The sequence below is a fragment of the Condylura cristata genome, unplaced genomic scaffold (assembly GCF_000260355.1).
Source record: "Condylura cristata isolate star-nosed mole 26May11 unplaced genomic scaffold, ConCri1.0 scaffold00015, whole genome shotgun sequence".
Classification (NCBI taxonomy): Eukaryota; Metazoa; Chordata; class Mammalia; order Eulipotyphla; family Talpidae; genus Condylura; species Condylura cristata.
In genome coordinates, this window is record NW_004567116.1 from 17,504,025 (window position 1) to 17,526,571 (window position 22,547).

Here is a 22,547-nt window from a genome sequence, read left to right on the forward strand (position 1 = left end):
TATTCCTATTTTTTGACACATATTTTAATAAATTTAATTATCACTAAGTGATAATAATACGGGGTTCCCTTCTGATGACCTACTAATGGTGGAGCATCTATTTGGAGCTCATTTTTCTAGTAGCTAATAATTTCTCCTTTAGCTCATCCTGAGTACTACAGAATATATTTGCACAAAGTCTAATGAGAATGATATAGTACAAAGCATATGTAATACCAAAAAATAACTGCCCTTTTTTTTATATGTTTTATAATTACCTTTTTATAATTCTCATGCTCTAACAATTTTAACCATAAGTTGCATGTATTTATCTATTAAGTTATTAATGACCAATAATGGCATGTACATTTGTTCACTGATGAGGCTCATGAGCCTCTATAGTATACTAAGACCATAAATTATTTCAGACTTGTATGAAAAGAATTTCTCAAAATTATAAAATTATGCATTCAATACTCGAAAGTATTTTCAGTCTTAGTAATCATTCATTAGATCTTGACTATTTGTTGTACTTGAGGTTAACAAGATTAATCAGGATATTTTAGGATATTTCAGCCCTTTTTTAATATTTACATGGAAATTGTTCTTTAAATTTCCTTTATAACCAACACCTAAACACTATTTATTATCGTAATTTGTAGGTAGAAAAATATAATAAAACTTGTTATGAAATAGTGACCTGAGCATCTGTGCAGAAAGATGTCAAGGAAGCATGTTTAAATCTTTAAATCATTAATGAGAATAACTTTTTGAAATTCTCATATAAAACTTTTTAAATGCTCAACTAAATCTGCTATGTCTTTAGCAAACTATTTTTCTTGGAGTCAAAATTGCCAAAGATATAAGCAAAAATACAAACACTTTCCCAACATCTAAAAAAATCTGTTTGATCATCCTTAACTACCGAGCAACCCTAAAGGTGCTCTATTAATAAAAATAACTGATGTGTTTGCAAGAAACTCTATAGTAGAGATTTCTATTCTGCTTGAGCAGACTTAGTAGCTAGATTTTACAAATGTTTTAAAGCTTCAAACCTAAACAGATCATCCCTTGACTTTTATTTTTCCAAGGCAGTCCTTTCCAACCCATATTGTAAAATCATTTTATTTAACATAAATTAAAAATAACTGAATAGTAGTTGTCACCTACCTGTAGTACCGAGATTGTAGGTATGTTGAACAAACAGTCTTTGATACATGACTGGCTGACCCAAAGTCTATTACTTTAACCCTGTATGGCTGCCGAACAGGATCCACCAGCATAATATTCTCTGGTTTAAGGTCAGCATGAATCAAACCAAGACTTTTCAATTTTTTCAGTGCAGTGGCCACTTGTTGAAGAATGGGTCGAATTACTTTTAGTGGCAGGGGGCTAAACTTATTTTGTTTCAAAAAGTCATACAAGTTTTGTTCCAACATCTCAAAGACTAAACAAGTATGGTTACGGTGCTGAAAGCATTCATAAGCTCGTACAAAGTTATATTCATCAGCATTTTCAGTACTGAGCCTTGCTAATATGCTTACTTCTATTTGACCTTGACGTGCATAAGAAGGGTGATTCTTCAAAATTTTGATTGCAACAATCTCATTTGTCCCTCTTTTCCAGCATTTGACTACCTGGCCAAAAGTGCCTCGACCAAGAAAATCAAGGACTTCGTATGTATTTTTCATGGAGCATAAAACTTCATGCTGCACTAACTGATAGTCCCCTTCTCCAGTGGTACAATTCTGTTTGGTTCCCGTGGTAGTCGTCACAACTGTCACTGGATTTCCCATGTTGGTTTGCAACATTGCAGGAAGTATGGACAATTCATCGACAATCTGCATTGCGCTACTATGGTTATCCAGCTCCTCACTCTTGCGCTTCAATCCACATCGCTGGGAGCCTTCTAGGAAATTTAACCTATGTCGCCACGCCCCAATCTGAGGTGCCTCCACTTGAACTTGCTTTTTCTGAGCTGCTATGACCTTTGTAGCACCTGCAGTATTTTTTAAAACAACAGCACTTTGCAACAAAAAGTTGTGTCCTCGAGGTCTACTAAATGGTATCTTTGTCTGAAAAGCACTACCCTTTGTGGGAGGATGAGAATTTCCAAGGTTTTTACCATTCACATAGGTCTGTGGATAGTTTCTTTCTTGGAATACACAACTGCTTGGCTCTACTTTGAGTTTCTTCACACTACAAAAGGCACTTGACTGAGTTTGATAAACATACGGTGGGTAGACCAAGACTTGTGAGGCCATACCTGCAAAAGAAAAAAAAAAAGTAGTGTTAATAAAAAATTTCATTTTCAATTTTAACTCTCATGAAGAAGACTTTTAAGAGTCAAATCCTTAACTGTAAAAAATAATGAAATTATATTAAGATTTTTCTCTTTTGGAGAAAATAAAATAGAAAGCAAACAAAAACTGCAACCACAACAACAATAAAGTGTACCATAGATAAATGGTGGGAAAGCAATTGACAATATCTAACAAAGCTGCAAAGGCTATGTCCTTGGCCTAGAATTAGGCAACTCAGTTATACCACAAGAATATCATACCATAGTTGCTTCCCGCTCTGTCTCTGGTAAATCCTCTCAACCTGGCATCTCTGCCCTACACTCCAGTTCTTGTTGCAAAAATAAATACTTAAAAATAATAACTCTGGCTCCCATTAATGAATTCCCAAATGTCCATCATATAACAACCACCTGTGGATTTATCATGAGACACTCACAACCCTATATTTCGGTCCCTCATTATATTTAAACAGTTTCGCACACATTATACTCCAAATATTCTCCAACTGAAGTGCTAGAATTTCCTTTAAGAAGACAACTATAAAAGATGGGGAAATCTTCATCAATTACAGATATTTCTACTTTTCTATACAAAAAAAAAGTTTAAGAAAAATAATCTGAGTCTATACAGCTCACAACTACTTATGGTCAGGTACATAAAAGATATGTATGGTTTCTGGGCCTCGCTGGTGGCGCAAGGGGTTATGAAGCTAGGCACAGCCACTGCAGCACAAGTCTGATCCCAAGCCAGGGAGCTATCCACACAGTGCAGCAGACCTCTCCTGTAGCGGCCTCTGTACCCCTCAGCAGTTGTTCTGCCTGTTCTGCTCCTCACTCTGTCGCTGGTGAATTCTCATCAGCCCCTGCACCTCTAGCATTTTCCCCAGTTCTTGTATGCATAAATAAATCTTTTTTTTTAATTTATAGTTTTAGCCCCGTCAGTTTAAAATTGTTACATTTTTAACATAATCTGAAAAGATGTAATGCTGCTAAACTACACACAGTGTTGCAAACCAATGTTACCTCATTAACAAAAACAAACTGTTATATTTTTAACAAGTCATAAATAGTTGAAAGAATGCAACAAAGGTTCTCTTTAAAGAAGGTATAAAAAAGTACAAACTATAAATGAACAGGTCAGGAAATCTTGCTTTATTAAAACAAAATGCTTTTGTTAATTTATCAAATGATATTAGAAATAAAGAGAAGCCACAAATATGGAGAATATATCTGCAACATACAGTTGACAATAAATCTAACAAAATCATGCTGAGATTGGCTAAATTCACTGAAAATGGGTTAGGGATAAGTAGGCAATCACAAAAATGGAAACCGAAGTCAAAATCTTAACCTCGCTAGCAATAAATGCCAATCAACACTATAGTAAAATGCCATTTAATGCCCATCAAATTGACAAAGAGTAGAACAATATCCAATGCTAAAGAGTGGAAGCACAAGAGAATCTTGTAGACTATGGTAAAGAGCACAATCACAGTATAGCTAAAGATGGCCTATTTAGCAATTCCTCTCCCAGATATACTCTGACTAGAGGAACTCTACACATAAGAACAATGAAACAGCTCTGTGAAGCAGGAATCCCCGTCTTGTATGGGCTCAGATGGTTGAGGAAACTTGCATGAGGTCATGCCACTGTTAAATGACAGAGCCTGGATTGACACCTGTTTTCCACCTGTTCTTACTGAGTAGGTTCTGCTGCACCTTTTTAAAGAAAACGGGGGTTCTGAGATGGAAGAATTCACACATACAACAAAAACAAAGTAAACAATTCAGTTAAAAAATGGGCAGAAGAACTAAAAAGACACTTCTCCAAAGAGGAAATGCAAATGGCCTAGAGATATATAAAAATAGTCAGGGAAATGCAAACCAAAACAATGAGATATCACTTTACACCAGTGAGAATGGTGTACAGATGTGGCAAGGATGTGGAGGAAAAGGAACTCTCCTAGGAACTGCTGATGAAAATGCAAACTGGCCCAATCACTATGGAAAGCTGTGTGGAGGTTCCTTAAACTACTGAAAATGGAGCTACCATATGACCCAGGAATCTACCTAAAGGACACACAAACATTAATTCAAAAAGACACCTGCACCACTATGTTTACTGCAGTGTTATACACAACAGGTAAGATATGGAAACAACCCAAATGACCAAAAATAGATGCCTGAATCAAGAGATGTGTTATATAGACAATATGGAATATACTCAGCAATTAAAAAACAAACAAACAAACAAACAAAACCTCATGCTTTTCACAGCAACATGGACAGAGCTGGAAGGGATCATGCTCAGTGAAATAAGCCAGAAGGAAAAAGAAAAATATCAAATGATTACACTTATAGGAGAAATGTAGGATCCAAATAAATGATGAGAAAAAATAACAATAATGATGATAAAACAAAACTAGCAGACAACCATAAATAAGAGACATTCAAATAAGAGACATTCTTCAAAGGAGGGGAAGGAAGAAGAATCAAAATAAGGGAGAAGAGCACAAGGGTCTATGATCACCAGTTCACTGGTGAACTGGTCTTGGAAATTTTATGGGGAATACATAATGATACAAAAGATAAATTTTAAAAATTATAAAATTAATAAAAAGGTATATAAAAGAACAAACAAAAAGAAAAAATACAAAATGACTGACATTTTTAAATTTAAAAATAAAAACCAAACACTTTAGATTTTTTTTCATACAGTGACATCCTATTTTACTCCATTTTTCTTTCAGTTCAAATCAAGACATTTAAGTAGAAAAATTTAGCAGATGAATTAAATGGTTTTAATTTTTTATCAATGATTTCCTTCTAGCAAGAAGTGAATATATATATATATATATACATATAACTATTGATACATGGTACATTAGGGTAATAACAAGGATATACAAGGCACATAGGTAGCAATGAAAGGGGAGGATTAGTATGTGTTCTGAAGAAGCAAGACAGCTTTCAGTAAGATCTCTAGGAGATAAATTTGACGGATGATGGAAAGAATTCAGTAGAACTAAAAGGATATATTCTATGTGATACAAACCATAGCACATATAAGATATAGGCTAATGAAAAATGGTATTAGCTTTATTTGGGTAGAACAGGGACTCACAAATATGGATGGCGAACTCCATTCCAACCCTTCAACCTATTTTTATATAACCCACAAGCTATAAGACTGGTTTCTACATTTTTCTTAAGATTGTTTCTAAAAGGTATGTAACAAAAACCACATGTGACTTGCAGGGCCTAAAAATACTTGCCATCAAGCTTGTTAAGAAAAGTAGCCAACCCCAGCACTAGAACAAAAGCTTCCTGGTTGCGTGAGTTGCTGCTGGAGAAAAAGGTCATACTTGTAGACAAAAGAAAGAGAATAGGTTATGAAGAATCTTGTCTCCCATGCTAAGGAGCTACAGGTATAGAATGTCTCCCAAGGGCTTTAAATAGAAAAATCAACATAATCCTATTAGTTATTTTAGGAAGATTACTCAAGAAAAAGTCTGTGAAGGATAAACTGGAAAGGAATGGAATAATAATGGAGACAACAGTTGAAAGAGACAATAACAGTGTAGATAATAGTTGACCAGAACATGAGCAAATACTAAGACAATAAAGTTGATGATTAACAATAGGTAGCTAAGAACAACCATAGAACGTGGTGAGGAGTAAAGGAAGAAATTGTTGCAAGTGTATTTCTGACTGTATTCTTGAAAAACCAGTACGCAAACAGAAAATTTTAGAAAAGAAATAGGAGAATGGAGCCGCAAAATTGAACTGTTTTAGACATGCCGAGTTTGAGGTGCCTTGTCCCTTAGTCCTAGCTTCTTTAAATGTATGATCTTAAAGAAAGCTTATCTATTCTAGTAATAATTTATTTGGGAGATGATCCTGGGGGTAGAATGAAAGATATGGGAATTAAGTCAGGAAAACAATTAATAAACATAAAAGGAGAATTAAAATTTCATTGTTTGGAAGCAATCATAATAATTGATACAAACAAGAATTATCAATAGATACACAAACTAATATCTGCAAGTGTAAGGAACAAGTAATATCACTGGTATATAATTTAGCACAGGTTTCATTTTTACCTGTCTCTCAAACAGGGACACCGATCACCTCTGTTCTGGAGCCTCTTTTCAACAGCATTTATATGAGGAACAGCCTTTTAAGGTGGAGACAGTGCTTTCTTCTGAGCAAAGTGTAGGTGGTTTAATATCCAGTATAATAAAGATAATGACTCTCTTGGACAACTGGCAGGTAGGCTATAAAACATTTGAGTTTTCTAAGGACTGGGGTTCCACTTCTGCAATGCAACTCCTTTAGTGCAGGAGTTACATAGCCCAGTTACACCAGTCTGTAGAAAATGGTTGGACAAGCAAAGTAGATTCTGGCTTCGGCAACCGCTATGGTTATAAGAAATAATGGCTTTTATTGCTATCCTATGAGTGTTCTATCTTCTGCCAGCATCGGCTATTCAATGGTTAGATTGAAAGAACCTTCATCGTTCTTGGTAGTACTTTATATTATCAAAGTTCCTCCTCACAAAATACCTATTTATCAAAAGAAAGAAATTGACAAATGACACCTTCACCATGTGGTCAATGTTAAAATCAGTAGTACTGAGATAGACTGACATCATGGCCTCCTATGTGATTTACAGAGAGGAATACATTTCTTTGTTATATTTCTAATACAAGAAAACAAATCCAAATTGAGAGTCATACAAAATAACAGGCAGTATTCTTCAAAATGTCAATGTCAGGAAACACAAATTGAGAAACTTTCTATTACAGAAAACCAGAGACATAACTGAAGAAATAGGTTTTTTTTTTCTTTTAAAGATTTATTTATTTATGCATACAGAGCTGAGGTACAGACCAGAGGTGCAGAGGTGGTGACCACCTCACCAGAGACAAAGTGGGGAGCAGAACAGGCTGACTGACAAAGTACACTACCGAGGGGAGCAGCAGGTGAGTCAGGAGAGGTCTGCCAAGCCATGTGGATCATCTCCAAAACTCATGCTCAATGTGCTTTAGTTTCTCAGTGCTGTGCTTTAACCCTCTGTGCCACCAGGGAGGGCCCAAAATGGCTTTTAAGGGAAGTTTAGGAGTTAAAGGGCATTAATTATGTCTGCAACTTTGACAACTTGGGGGGAAAGTGACATAAAGAGAGAAAAGTTAAAAATTTAAATGATACAAAACGTTAACATTTTAAAAATCTAGACAAAAGATACACAAGATTTCTTTGCACTCAAAACTTTTCTTTAGGTCTGAATTTTTGTCAACTGATTAAGATAGATAAAAAATAGGATTGAGTAATAGGCATAAAATGATGTTTTCTAATGTACAACTCTACTCTTTAAGAGTTATTCATTTAGGAATGAACTACTGAAAATGTTTCTTATTGTATTTTTTTAGTTGAGGCAACATTAATTTACAAAACTGTAGTTTACAAAACTATGTATGATTCAGAAGGAAGCTCCACATCTAACATATGTTACCACACCATCCCTACCACCAAGGTATCCCACAGCCTTTCACCTTAGTTCAGTAGGTCCCCTCCCACCTCTGCTTCCCATGCTGCCATCAACTGTTGAGTATCTTAAGACATGGCCCAGGTAACCTAAAATCTAGAATACAATGAGATCCTGCAACATTTGCCAACATTAATAAAAAAACATTCACAAGTAGTTAATGGAAATCTTTTCACTTAAAAGTTATTGCTTAACGCACAATAGTTTGTGAAGCTTTTAGTAATTATGTAATTTCTTCAATGAATGGAGACCAGAAGTACAATTTCACTCTGATCCAAAACAAGAAAATGGGCGTTTAATTCTTAACAAGATAACAAATCTTAATACAAGTCTATATAAGGACCTACAAATGGTAATTAGTATATCCAGCAATATCCAGACAACAAAAAGTAGCTTCCAGCCTCACTGCTTCATTTCTCAATTACTCTGCTTAAAGTACATATTGATAAAAGACAAAATAACATACCTTATTAGAAACAGAAAGCAAGATAACCAGAAAGTAAGTTTTTGATGTGAATAGTAAATTATTTTAGCTTTTTTTTTTTTAAAGATTTATTTATTCATTCATACAGAACTGGGATACAGGCCAGAGATGCGGAGGGTGAGAAGATTCACCAGGGACAGAGTGGGGAGCAGAACAGGCAGATCCACGAAGTACGCTGCTGAGGGGAGCAGTGGGCGGGTCAGGAGAGGTCTGCCATGCTATGTGGTCACCTCCAGGGCAGGCGGGGATCGAACTCATGCGGAAGTGGCTTTAGCTTCTCAGTGCTGTGCTTTAGCCCGCTGCGCCACCAGGGAGGGCCCTATTTTAGCTTTTTAGTGGTCATTTAAATCTCAAAATACCTATGTCACTAACAGGTTATTTTATTGGTATTCTCTCTCCAGGAAACTACACTAAAACATTTTCACATAGATGAGCCATGACATACTGTATGTATAAAATTTTACAAAATAAACCTGTTGTTTGAAGTACCTATGAGAAATACTTCATTGAAAACACTAGTCTTGGGTATTTTCCAACAGTATTGTGAACAAGTATCTAGGGAATGTGTTGATTGTACCATAAATCAGCATGTTAAGTAACAAGCTTCATCTGACTTAGCAAAACATCCCAACTTTTGGAACAGAAAATGACCTGTTGGGACATTTCAAAGCTGCTAGAAATCACCCTGCCAATACAAACTTTCTTATTAAAAAAGGTTAGAAAACAGTTAATTAAAAACAGCACTAAAGGTTTACTCTTAATTGTAGCATATAATTCTCTAGTTTTTCTCTATTTTTAAACAATAAAAAATGAAAATTCATAAATGGAAATAATGACAGACAAGTTAGATAAAGATAAAAAAAAAGTTCACCTCAAGTGTCCTCTTCCTTGAGGTAAACTTTAAGAATTCAAATGTAGTTTATAAAACTTAACAAAAGAAAATTTTATTTAGATTCTTCATAGAGTATCAATACCAAAATCTACTAACAGATTGCCAGAAAAAGTTTCATTTTAGGTTATTAACAACTTTTTAAGTCAAATGAATCACATGCTACTTTATAGGAAATATGACACAGAAAACCACCATAAAACTTTTTTCTTACCAAAAAATTCATGGTACCTAATTTTAGGCAAAGATAAGTATGAAATATCAAAGACTAAGAATGCAAAGATCAACATTACCAAAACACCTATAACTTAATATACTTCTGAAACAAATCAATAGAAGTAGCAGAATCATAGATTAATAACATGATCAAGTATCCACTGATGACAGTGCAAAATATAGGGAAAAGTTCCTCAGAAATAAGATTTTTGTAAGAAATCGTGATTCAAAGTTTTAAATGAACAGTTATAGAACTGAAGATTAATTTCTACAAAGCTTTTCCAAATCATTGGCTAAATGACTTTAAGATTCTCGTTTTGTACTTCCAATAGCATAACATCTTACATTTATACCTGAAAGGGAACTAACACTCCAGAGTAAGACATATGACAAGAATTAACTCTAAAAACCAGTGAAGTGAGAACAGGAACTGCCCCCACATACACACCCACACAGATTAACAGTTATGTCTTTGTAAGAGTTGAAAGGATGAATTTTTGCACAAGCTTGATTATAGTAGTCTTAGATTTATGAAAGATATTTTAGAACTTGAAAAAAATAATCGGGAACAAAAAAGTCAACTACTTATTCTTTCTAAATTCTGTTAAGACCTTACATGTTCCAAAAGTGACCTATATTGCTAAACTCAAAGGTTTTTTTTATTATTATTATTCCTATAATTATGTTCTCTTACTTTTAGTTGCTAGATATGCCACTTTATATAAGTATCCTTTTTTATTAATTTAGTGAAGTATGCAAAATGTTCCTAATGTTAAAAGACAATTTTCTTACAAGCTTCAAATTTTAACTGTAATCTCTATCTTGTACACTGAGGATGGTCTTTCACAGGCTCCAGGAAATCCTGTGCTTCAGGAAACTATGGTGTCACACCAGAAACAACGGAAGGAATAGAAATGAGAAGATGTGAAGAAAAGTAAGATTCTTTTCTTATTTTCATGACAAATCTAAGAAAGGGAACAGGAGAGAGACTTACAAGTCTCCTTAGGAAAGTCAGGAAAAAAATGAAGAACAGCAATTTAACTTGTAAAGACCTAATGAGGAAATATAACAAGCTGCTTCTCAAAAGTACTCTCCAAGGAAGGGTACTGAATTCTTAGAAATCTATTACAACAGCTTTTGGGGGGCTCTGACTACTTAATGATTATTAAGTTTTTAAAGTGACACATTTTGGGGGTTGCTTGTCATAAATTGTAAACTCAGACTAAATTCATATGGACTTAGTAAGGGTCACATAGATACTTCTTCCTTCTACAAGCCTCATACAAACTGAAGAAAAAGATTTAACATTAGTGTTAAAAGTCACACTGTCATATATGAGACTATAAAATTACATGTATCAGAATTGTAGTAAGAACTTATTCTCTTTATCTGGTTAAAGAGAGTTTTAATGCCACCAAAAAAAATAATTTAAAGTCATTTCAGAAAGTTTATGTTGGCTTGAAGTTGTGGAGTAGTAGCTAGCACATTCATATTCAAAATTAAGGTTAGCAATCGGTGTGATGGAGGAAAGAAAAATATTAAATCATTTGAATGAAAATGGTCATAAAGTAGCTACAGTTTACTGATGAGTTCATTCTCAGCTAGTGATCAAAAATTTCATGTTGACCAAAATTAATCTCACACATTTTTTTCAGACATCTGCTAGATAAAAATTTCATTTGTAATGACTACCTATAATTATACATGATGAGTATGTCAAAGTTGTTAGTTTATAACAATGTTAATACTTTACATGTCATTTATTTGTAGAAACTTGGCATATTGAAAGTAAAAATTATCTTTAATCCATTTTCATTACTGGAATCAGATGACTGATTGGGTAAGCTACACTAAGATATGAAATTTAACATATTTTGCCTTAAAAATATTAAAAGAAAAAAAAAGATTAAAAGATAAAACACTGTTCACTCCAGGAAAAGGTAGAATTTCAGCATGGCAATCATTTCTAAATTTACAATTACCATAAATTACAAAGTACTCAGGAAAGAGAAATCTTCCCCTCCAATCATTCTAACACACCTTTTAATTTATGATTATAATACAGTTGTAACTTAATATATCAATTTGTTTTCTTAAATGATTTCTTAATGATCATTTTGAATAGCAGCATATTGTCCTAGCATATGTACATGTCATGATTTGCGGAACTGCTTTTTCTCCCACTTATGTTATTTATACAAAATATAATTGTGATGAACATTTTCATAAGCAGCTTTACATTATTTTCTTCATATTAATTCTAAGAAAGGGGACTTGGAGAATAATGCAAAATTTTGCTTTGCAAAGTACAGCTGTAATGGGTTTTTAATGTACCCACAGAAACAAATATTTTAAGATTTAAAGTTTCAGACATAAACTATGCACAAAGGAGTGAGGGTAACAGGTAAATACATAAAAAGACAAATCTGCAAGTAAGATCATCAAATCAGTTTTAGGTACCTACCTTGTCGTTGGGGGGGGGGGTAGGGGAGGGGGAATGGAGACCAACAGGCAGTTCAAAGATGAAATGAAAGCCCAGAATTGAGCACAGTACTCTACAGATGCAATTACTAGATGAATACATAAGAAACAAATAAAATTACTGGAGAGTTTAGTAGGAATAATTTCTCTGTATGGACATGAACAGAGTGCTATGTAAGACCCAAGAAATAAACAAAAATTCAGAGAGACTAGAGTACACATTTAAGAAGTTTGAAAGAAATAGAAAAGGGATAGCTCCATAGACTTGAGGAGCTACAATTATTAAAGAAAAATGGCTGCTTAAGTTTCCTCATATCAGATAATTTTTAAAAACTGGAGGAGAAAAAGACCAAGGAAAGACAAATTCAAACTCACTGAATATAATGAAGATGCTAAAAAAGAGTTGCTCTTTATTTTTCCCAGAAGAAAATCCACAATAGAGTAGAAGGTAATCTTGCAGGGAAGGAGGTGTTTCTTTTCTTGAAAGAGAAATGAATATACAGGTCCTCCCTGGTGGCGCAACAAGTTAAGCGAAGCACTGTAAAGGTACCACAGCCACTGCAGCAGGAGTTTGATCCCAGGCTAGAGAGGTGACCCACATGGCACGGCAGACCTCTCCTGACCTGCGTATTGCTACCCTCAGTAATGTACCTTGTCTATCTACTGTTCTTGCTCTCTACTCTGTCACTGGTGAATCCTCTCACCCCGGCACCTCTGGCCTGTAACCTAGTTCCATAAGCACAAAAAAAATAAATCTTTTAAAAAAGAGAGAAATTAAAAAACAAAATGTATACAAGTACAGGTTATGTTCAGAAATAGTAGGTTGTAAATCTGGAAGAACTTCAAATACCCATTGACCTCTACAGATTCATCTGTTAGAAGTAAAAGAAATGAGGAATAGATTTTTGAGAAGTTAAATGCCTTATGACACAATCATAAGTGCTTGGTCAGTTACCTGTCAAGCTACTCAATAATGCTATATTTTAAGGGATATAGCACACCTGTATTTGATTATTTGTATCATAATAATATATGTGATTCCCCAAAGTTTATTAGGAACTTTAATAGACAGAAAAATCTTTAAGATATGGACTGTAACCTGAAGAGCAGTTCTGACACTCATTTTTAAACATAACCTTTCCAAAAACTATCAATACAATGGATTAGCTTCTAATAGTTTATAAACGTAGGTATTCTGTCTTCTACTCAGATTAATAAGAACTAATTTCAAGTTGAGTATACCTTTGGATGTGAGATAATTTAAGGAGATTTTACAAGCTACAGAGCAGTAATTAGAAATATTTTCATGACTGCCACACTAGTCTTAAACAGGGCAACGCAAAAGGCAAACATTCCAATAATTTTCTACTCAAAAGCTATCAACAAAACAATTATGTTACATTCCCTAAAATGTTAAGAGTATTTTCATATAGAATTCAATTTTAAATTCAAATATATGGTACATCAAAATGTCAGCAAATTGTCAAATTTCAGTAAGAATATGTCATATACAATTATAACAGGGTAATGCAATATAATATTTGCACTTTCCAAGACTCTATTTTAAGGACCTCAATTCAAATTAAATATATTTTATTTACAAAAATTGTACTCTATTTGTTTTTGCTGTTTTTTGTTCATTTTCAAATATCCTCATTTATTTTTTCACAATGTAGGAAAGGACTTCTCCCTTCAGGTGTGGTCACCAAAGTTTTCCTACCACAAAAGTGCCCACAGTCCTCTCATAAACTGTACTTATGGGACTTTCAAATATGTACAAGGTAAAATCGTCTCATACAAATAGTTCACCACTGTTTTATTTGCCACAAAATTTCATTTATTAGTGGCAACAATCTGTGATTCAACTACAAAGTACATTTAAAGCATATTAAATATATTTAGTAAAATTGTTTTTAAACTCAATACTAATCTTATCTGATCTTAAATTAAAATATGTAATACAGTTAGTCTACTGCAGAGCTATCTGTAGTGTCTCCACTAAAATTGACCCAAAATGTTTTTGTTTTGTTTTGAAAACAGTAATATCATAGCTATAGGCTAGTTAACACATAACCTGAATCTTCATTGTGATTTTATGTCATTATACTCTATTCAATCTCCAGAGAAGTAATAAATTACAGAAAAGAAATGTCTTTAGAAAGTCAGGTTAATTTTCAACGTTATCACTCCATCTAACTTATTAACTATTTACAACCATAGCTTTATTTATCTAAAGTCATATAGTTTACCAAGCCTACATTATTATTAACCAGATATACACTTGAAATATATGCAAATGAATGTTTAGGCCTTTAAATAACTGATTAGGAAACATCTTCTAAGTAAGCTATTTTCTGTAAATGGTTTAAAGTGTAAATTTTTTTAAAAACAAATACTGTTTATTAATATGCAGAAAGAAGGTGAAAACTTGAAGTTAATATAAATTTTCTAACAGTAAATCAAATGCGTCTTTTCAAATTTCTAAAATGAAATAGGTAGTTAATTGCAGCTAAGATTTATATTTTCCATAAGGTCGTAAAGATGGTTTTTCTACACAAGTAATATGTAATCAAATATAATTTATAATAAATGATTATAAAAATTTAAAGGGGAAGGGAGTGACTTTTATTCTGTTCCTCTGATTATTGCACTGTCTACCAAACCTAAACAATTTTTTCCAATTAGAATGTTCCAGCATTAACAATAATGTGAAAGAAAACAATTACAGCTAAACCCCATCCTTGTATTTTCAATGTGAGCAATGGTTATACTAAAAAATCAGTCTTTTACCACTTAGATACTTACCTAAAAGAAACTCAAAGGAGGCAAGTGCATTTTCTTTATTATTTATCTCTAAATCTCTAGTTCCTTTAGGTGTAATCATTTTGCTTAAAAAAAAAAAAGACAAATTGGAAAGTTGAAACATGAAAAGTATACTAGGAATCTAATTTTTAAAGAGATAGTTATCTCAGAAGGTAAAAAATGCACTGTGTGACAGATCTCAGAGAATTTTTGGTTTTAATTCAGTTTATAAAAACCTAGATACTTATAATGCACCTTAGTATTTTAAGATCTCCAAAAATGAAGGAAAAACTACTTCTATTTAAATTAAACTCATTTTAATAGCAAAAACGTGTTACATGCTCTTCATACTTCTAATTTCAAGTTGGGCCTATTAACATAAAAATTGTAATTGCATAGAAGAATTTATCTTTCCTAAATTCCATAGTAAGTATTTTAGTTTGAAGAAATAAAAGATGCAAACAAAGGGAAAGGGAGAATGATCAGGAGAGTTGGAGTTTAAAAAATGTCATGGAGGATAAACAGGTATTATTTTTACAAGACAAGATCATTTAGCAAATGTCACAACACGCAGTAGGCCTCTTTTTATGTGTGGAAGAATTTTTCCAAGGCCTCCAGAGAGCCATGGATAGTAATTACCCCTATATATATATATATATATATTTTCCATATATACAAAAATACCTATGCATACATACATACTATTGTATAAATGAGACAGATTAAGAATAACTAACAAAAAACAATACACTGTAACAAATATGGAGAATGTGAGGTATGTGTATGAGAGAGAATATACTAATATTATATTATTATTATATTCTATTGTTTATATTTATTATATTATAGTTACTATCTTCAGACTACAGCTGACCACAGGTTGAGACCATGGGGAAAAATACTGAGGATAATGGAGGGACCTCTCTAGTCTCAATTATATAATTATATTTTATCTTTCTCCCACACTACCAGAATAGTTCATGGGCTTTATAATGAAGTAAACTGACAACTTGAACATTTAAATCAGAACTGATTTCTATGTAGTTTTCACAAATCCAGCCAAATCAGCCTCTTCCCCATTAGCTTCCTCTACCAAACCTATCAGTCAGCCTGCCAAAGGAAAGAAAAAATCATTCTTTTTGAAAATTAGGTCAAGAAATTGTTTGGGTCAAAGAAACAAAATTCACTTAAGGAAAAAAAAAGTGTCCTTGGTTTGTTTCATTTCAAAAACTTAATGCTAGAAAAGAAAGCTTTCTAAAACACTGACTTGGCATTCACTACTAAATATAAAAGACACTGTAAATCACCTTTAATGAGTTAACTGTCCCCAAATCAAAAATGCCACCCTAGAACTACAGCATTTTCAATACTCATTTGGTTATTTTAATACCAGCACACACAAAAAAAAAATAGCAATTCCCAAAGTAGTTTGTGGCTGTAGGTCCTAGTTAAATTTAACAGCAGTATCCCTCAGAATTAAGGCAACATGTTGCCTTTGTGTAGTGACATATGCCCCAAGAATCAACAGAGAACACTGCTAAATAGGTCAAGGTCTAATTTTACAAATATTTAGGTAAAGTGTACAACATACATCCTTCTAAATACATACTCTAGCTTGATCTGAAAAGTAACTGAGATAAGGTCCAAAAGAACAGCCATGACACAGCTACACAAGCAGCATGGTAATATAAAAAACTGTTATTTTTTTTTTTACCCCAAAACCACTTTTAATTATACCATGCAAACAAAAAGTTGGAAATCTCCACAGATTCAAAATTTCCACTCCAAATGTACATACCCCTATTCAACCTATGTTAAGTAGGGTAAGGTACTAATAAACAAGATGTATACTTTAAGATCCAGAACCTGTAAGGATATTTAAGATAATTTCGTTTGACTTACTTATGAGTCATAAAGAAAGGATTACCCGTGACAAAGCTTTCAGTGAGTGTAGGGGAAGAGGGACAACCTTTTAAAAGTAATAAAATACAGTAATAGTTTCCTCCACTTTAACAAAGTTCCAGTAATTTGTCTTCAGAAGTAACTTCCATGTAAAATATACCATACTGAAAACCCCAACCTCAAACATTAGGTAATTAGGGCTGCTGAATTTTCCATGAACAGTTTGGCAGCAGCAATCAACCACACAGACTAATTTCTACAGGGATATTTTAAATATGGAGAATTTCAAAATTCTATAGAACACCCTTAAATCTAAATGCTGTCATCATTTAATCCCCAAACTCAAATACAGAGTTAAAATGAAAACTACATTTTTATGTCTTTGAATTAACCACCAGTAATGCTATTCTAATCTAATAATCAATCCATATCATCACCCTTATCTGTTGCATACTTAGAAAATTAATTCCTCTTAACCCCAAACAATTAAATTAACCTCAAAAAGTTACCAGACTAAAATATTGACAGAAAATAACATACACACAAATATTCCATTCAAAGGACTTAAAATAGTTTTGGGGAACAGTTTCAGCATTCTGATTTTTACTTTCTCTTTGTTCCTTCCCTGCATATATTTGTGTCTTTAGTGTTCATGTATCAAATGAACCAAAGTTCATTTGACAGCTGTTGCTTTTAAAAGTTGCAAGGGGGAAAAAAAGGCTTTCTTTTGATACTATGCATTAAACAAATACTTACTGCCTGCCATCAACCAACTTCTGTAATTTTCACCTTATTTTATGACAGAACTTTAAAAAAAATTAAAACAGTAATGTCTAAAGCTTCATCTTAAGCATGTTTACAAGAATTATCCCATAAAAACCATCTACTTTTATGCGAGTCTAAACCCTATGCCTAGAAGCCAGTGACCAGCCTTTAAGCAAGATAATGAGTAGTTCAATGGAATAGGTATTATGACAATAAACTAAGACTAGCTCACCATGTTATGATCTATTTGCCTAATATATGTTTTAGCCTCTGTAGTCAGCAACGTCCAAATATAAACTCAAAACATTTAATGGTTGATTCTGTTCTAGATTTCAAACTCATCTTACCTTTTTAAAACAAAATTTTAATCTAAGGATCGCCCCAATTTTTTACGTAAAACTTATTCCCTGGAGAAGAGATTAATTAAGGAACCAATAAAATTGCTTCAATTTTTCTGTAAGTATAAAAATTCAAACGTCAAAAATCTCAAATATTTCAGCACACCGCTAACCTTCACAAATACAAAACAAGTTTCAAGACAAAAAGGTTTCATAAATAAGAAATTAAGTCAGACGACGAAAGAGAAATTATCGGATGGTTCACTTATAGGAGGGACATAGGGAAAACAAAGGGAGAGGAGGACAAAAATAGCAGACAAAATATAAATCGGAGACATTCAGTCGGGAAAAGGAAGGGAGAAGGACCAAAATATGGCAGGGAAGAGCACAAGAGAAGGTGGTGATGATTGTGACCCTTCACGAGTGTCAGTGGTGATAATTTTATGGGAATTACACCTGAGGAGAATGAACACGATGTAAAAAGTATATAAATAAATAAGATCTCTCTACATTTTATGAATGCACCCATAAATATATCAAGAAACTCCTTGGTGATTTAAAAGTAAACAATTTTAGTTGGTTGACTGCATTTAAATTATTGTTAAGTACCCTGAGGCATAAATAACTAGTAAAACTATTTTTAAGAAGGTCAGTCATGTCGTGTTTATTTGAATATACTAAGTTTAATCATGACCTATCAAAACCTTATCATGGCTCATTGTGTAAAATTAGCACCAAACTTGCAAACATAAGCAGGATCTAGACTTATCAAACATATGGTGAGACTTGCCCACTACCTTCTAAAAGGTTCCGTGAGAATACAGAATTAAACTGTTTTAGTTGGGGAACAAAAAAACCGACCTAACTTGCTCAAAAGATTTCATTTAAAAACTGATCTAAAAGGGAACCTCTTAAAAATTTCAAAATTAAAACTTTGAAATAAACTAAAGAGGTTTAAACAGAGCTACTTCCACATCAGAAGCTACAGTTAACAAGCGAAAAGTTTTGTTTTGTTTTCCCAGCAAATCGTCAAACACCTAGGAGGTACAGGAGAGCACAAGCACAGGCTGGTTACCGGCTAACTTTTCCGGTCTCGTAGAGAGCGATACCAAACAAAGTTGACAAATGAATCGACCGTGAGCTTTCCCCCCCCCCCATGTTAATGTGAACGACACCCCGAAAAAAAACTTGACTGGGTCTAACAGAAGCGCCTTATAATTAGAAGCAGCGAACTGACAGGTGGAAAAATAAATTCTAACAGGGCGCAAGAGGTTGTGAAAACACGGCTCAAGGACTGGACGTGTTGGGACTGATCCGTAACAGGTCCAAGGTAATTGACGCGCAGCGCACACCCTTTAGCACAATTCCTCAAGCAGAGAAGAGTGGGAAACGACAGGCTTCGCTGGGCGCCACATACCATTTTAAAACAGCCGTCTTCCTCCCGAAGGGACACAGTCATTGTCATCCGAAGTCTGTCCGCGAGTGCTCGCAGGGCCGCGAAGGGAAGCGGGCGGCCACCACGGTAACGAGAGAAGCCGGCAACAGCCCAGCCGCGCGGCCGCCACGCCTTCCTCCGGCCTCCGCGGGGGACGCGGGGCGGCGGATCACATTTCTCCTCCCCAACAATCACACGCACTCACGTCCCCCGAGTGGACACTCTGCAGGCCCGCCGCGCGGCGACGCCGGTGACTTGGCCACCAAGCCGGCGACGCAGCCATCAAGCGGGGCGCTCGAGTTGCGCGCGCGCGCGCGTGCGTTTGTGTTTGTTCCCCTTAATGAAAGACCAGAGACAGCCGTAGTTACGGCCTAGGGCGGCGGTGGGGGAAGCGGCCCCCAGTGGGACAAAACAAAACTTCGGTTGCTGGGAAGAGCCGTTGCGCAACCCCGACAGGGGGAGGCCGGGGCTGCCTGGCCCCAGCGCGGTTTCCCGGACGCTGCGCCACTGTGCGCAGAAACCACGCGCGGCCCCCACGTCCCGCGGTCTCAGGCCGGGGGCAGCCCCGGCCTCCAGGGAGCCGCCCGGACACGCCAGCCAGCAGGGGCCGGGACAGCAACGCGGAGCACCCAAGCGCTGGGGGTGCGGGTGGGGGTACAGGGCATACGACGGGTGCCGGCGGCTCCAGGGGGGACGCCCCAGCAGGGGGCCGGCAGAAGGGGCCGCGAGCCCCTACCCAGCCACAGGCCCCGAAAACAGAGCGGGTTCCCCCAGCCAAGGCCGGGGCGCCCCTCGCCCTACTCCCTTACCTTCCTAGAGGCCTGCGCTCTCCCCTCTTCGGGCGGCCGCAACCCTGAGCATGTCCGGAGTGGGGTGCGGGGCCGTGCCGGGGACAGGGAGCCAGGCGCTTCAGCAGGCGGCACCACCCAGCCCGGGCTCAGCCCCTCTCCGCGGCCGCTGCCATCTTGTCCTGGCGGCTGAGAGGAAACGGCGAAACACCCTCCCCCGACCGCTGCTGCTGCTGCTCTGGCTGCTGAGCGCCGGGCCCTTCTCCCTCATCTTCCTTCCCGGGATTTGGGGTGGGGACGGCTTGGCTGGGGCAAGGGGCGGTGAGAGGCCGGCCGGCCGGCCTCCGATTGCTGGGCCTACGGGCGGCGCTGGGTGCGGGGCCCGCGGCGGTTGGGGCCCATTCCTGACGCCCCAGCCGAGAGGAGAGAGAAGAAGTCAGCCGGGCGAGGCGGCGACGGCGGAGCTCGCCGCTCGATCTCCTCTGGGCGCCGCGTTGCCGGCAGTCGTCACCCAGGCAGCTGCCGCCGGCCGCCCCAGACTCGGGCCCCTCCTCTGCCCCCGCCGGCCACGGCCGCCGCCTCCGCAGCGCCACCGCCCGCCGGGCCGCGCAGCGCGCCGAGCCCCGGCAGCCGGACTTAGCCTGGGCCACGGTGCCTCGGCGAAGCCCCTCCCCGGAGCCCTCCTGCCAGTGGGCAGCCGCGCCCTATCTCCGAGCCCGCCCGGAGGACTACGTGGGTCCCACCCGGACCTCCTTCACGGCATTCCTCCCGCGAAAGCGGCACCCTCAGCGCCCCCCTGCTCTTCTGAACCTCACTGTAGGCCCACTCCGCTAAAAACAGCAATTTGCAAGGATCATAACCCTCAAAGAAAACGCGGAAGCCTGAATTCATAGGCCTTGTAAGAGCCCTACATCTTCATAAAGTCCCTTTCCACCCCCTTTAGAATTTTTTTTGGCGGGTAATTTTAAAGGTTCAAAAACAAAAAAAAGGGGAAATGCTTAATCAAGTAAACGATTCCAACCTAAAATCGGTCATCCAGTCCAAAGCCTCAGAGAATTGTAAAATCAGGCCAAAGAACGAGGAAGGGGCCCTCCTGGAAATTTTCCAAGAACTTGTCTTCGAGCCAAATCCTAGCAATTGTCAAATTCACCCACCTACGCGTTGATAATTCTCCAGTCAGTTCCACACCCAGAGACTAATACCCTCCTAGAGACTAAGAAATCAACAGAATGGCCCATCTCAAACAACGTAATCATAGAATCAAAGAATTCTGGAGTTGAGAGAACATTAGATATCCTTGATTCAAGCTCTTAAACTAGGACAGTAGTCCAAAGAAGTTAGGGTGCCTAACCAAGGTTGTGTAACTGGTTGGTACTGTGCCCCCTCTCCCTGCCCTGTAACAGTTGTACTGCAACGTGCTGGTTTCCCTCTCTCCCCCTTTTCCCTAGGAAACAATTGACCTTTAGTGCAGATCATTCAAAGTTAACTTAAAAAAAAAAAAGAAAAGAAAAGATGTATTTATTCATACAGAACCAGGATACAGCTAGAGGTGCAGAGGTGGTGAGAAGATTCACCAGAAACAGAAGTGGGGAGCAGAACAGGCAGATTGACCAAGTACACTGCTGAGGGGAGCAGCAGGCAGAAGGGTCAGGAGAGGTCTGCTTGGGCCATGGGCATCAATCACCTCCCTGGCCTGAGATCCAACTCGTGCTGAAACAGCTGCACTGTGGCTTGCTTCATAGCGCTGAGCTTTAACTCGCTGCACCACCAGGGAAGGCCCTCAAACTTAACTTTTTAAGATATTCGTTTCCTCTTTTCCTTCTCTGATTTAATATTTAACCTTTTGGAACCGAACACCTTTCTCGAAAGATTTGAAGTGCTCTTTGTCCCCTTGTAATCTTCCCACGAGAAAACTGAATTTGTCCCAGAAATTTTCTGTAGCAGTGACTGGGGCAGGGCAAAGGGAGTGGCAGATTGCTACATATTTAATACTACACATTTACTTCCTGCTGCTTTCTGAATTGGGAGGAGAGCATCTTGGAGAATGTGGTTTTAAAAAGAAAAAGGGATAGTATGCCCCGAGGCAGCTGAAAATAACCATTTTCCAGGGGCAGTTGTTTTCTTCAATTTAGGGAGGAGAGCCTTTTGAAAAGACTTCCAAATTAGAAAAAAAAAAAAAAAACAAAGACTCTCAGATAGCATATTAGCCATTCCTTTTCACTTACTATTTCTGTAAGTTTGATTTTTTTAAAGCAATAGTTAAAACCAAAAAAGGACAAAAACACTATTACTCAAGGAGAAAGTTACAGTAATAGAAAAATTCATCTATGACAGAGAGAAACTATTCCACTAGAACTTTTCAGAATTTTTGTTTCTCTAGGTTGCTACTAATGGAAGGTTTCCATTCTCCCCACCTGTGGTATTCCTTCATCTATGGAGAGCTCAAGAATTGTCACATCTCTGATGCTGGTACTCAACATAAGAAATTCCCAGAAGGGGATTCTGTACCCTTTTCCCCTCCATGCACTGCCAGTGCATAAGATGGTGACACGGTGACAAATTAATACTGCGCCATTAGTATATGTTGCTAAGTCAGTAAGTTAAAAAATAATAAATGA

At 37.0% G+C, this 22,547-nt stretch overlaps 1 protein-coding gene across 3 annotated transcripts in view; it reads right to left on the minus strand.

Moving 5' to 3' along the window:
- The window catches only part of HIPK3 (homeodomain interacting protein kinase 3), a 66,896-nt gene extending 46,381 nt beyond the window's left edge, over positions 1 to 20,515 (minus strand). The window contains exons 1-2 of one of the 3 annotated variants that reach the window (XM_004682939.1): positions 19,951 to 20,515; positions 1,150 to 2,245 (exon numbers count right to left, since the gene is read on the minus strand). In XM_004682939.1, the coding sequence (XP_004682996.1) occupies positions 1,150 to 2,243 (1,094 nt within the window). In that variant the 5' untranslated portion in view covers positions 2,244 to 2,245; positions 19,951 to 20,515. Of the gene's footprint in view, positions 1 to 1,149; positions 2,246 to 19,123; positions 19,487 to 19,950 lie in introns of those variants that run through there. The other 2 variants (XM_012725584.1, XM_004682940.1) reach the window with 2 other exon arrangements.
- Positions 20,516 to 22,547: the final 2,032 nt, after the last annotated feature.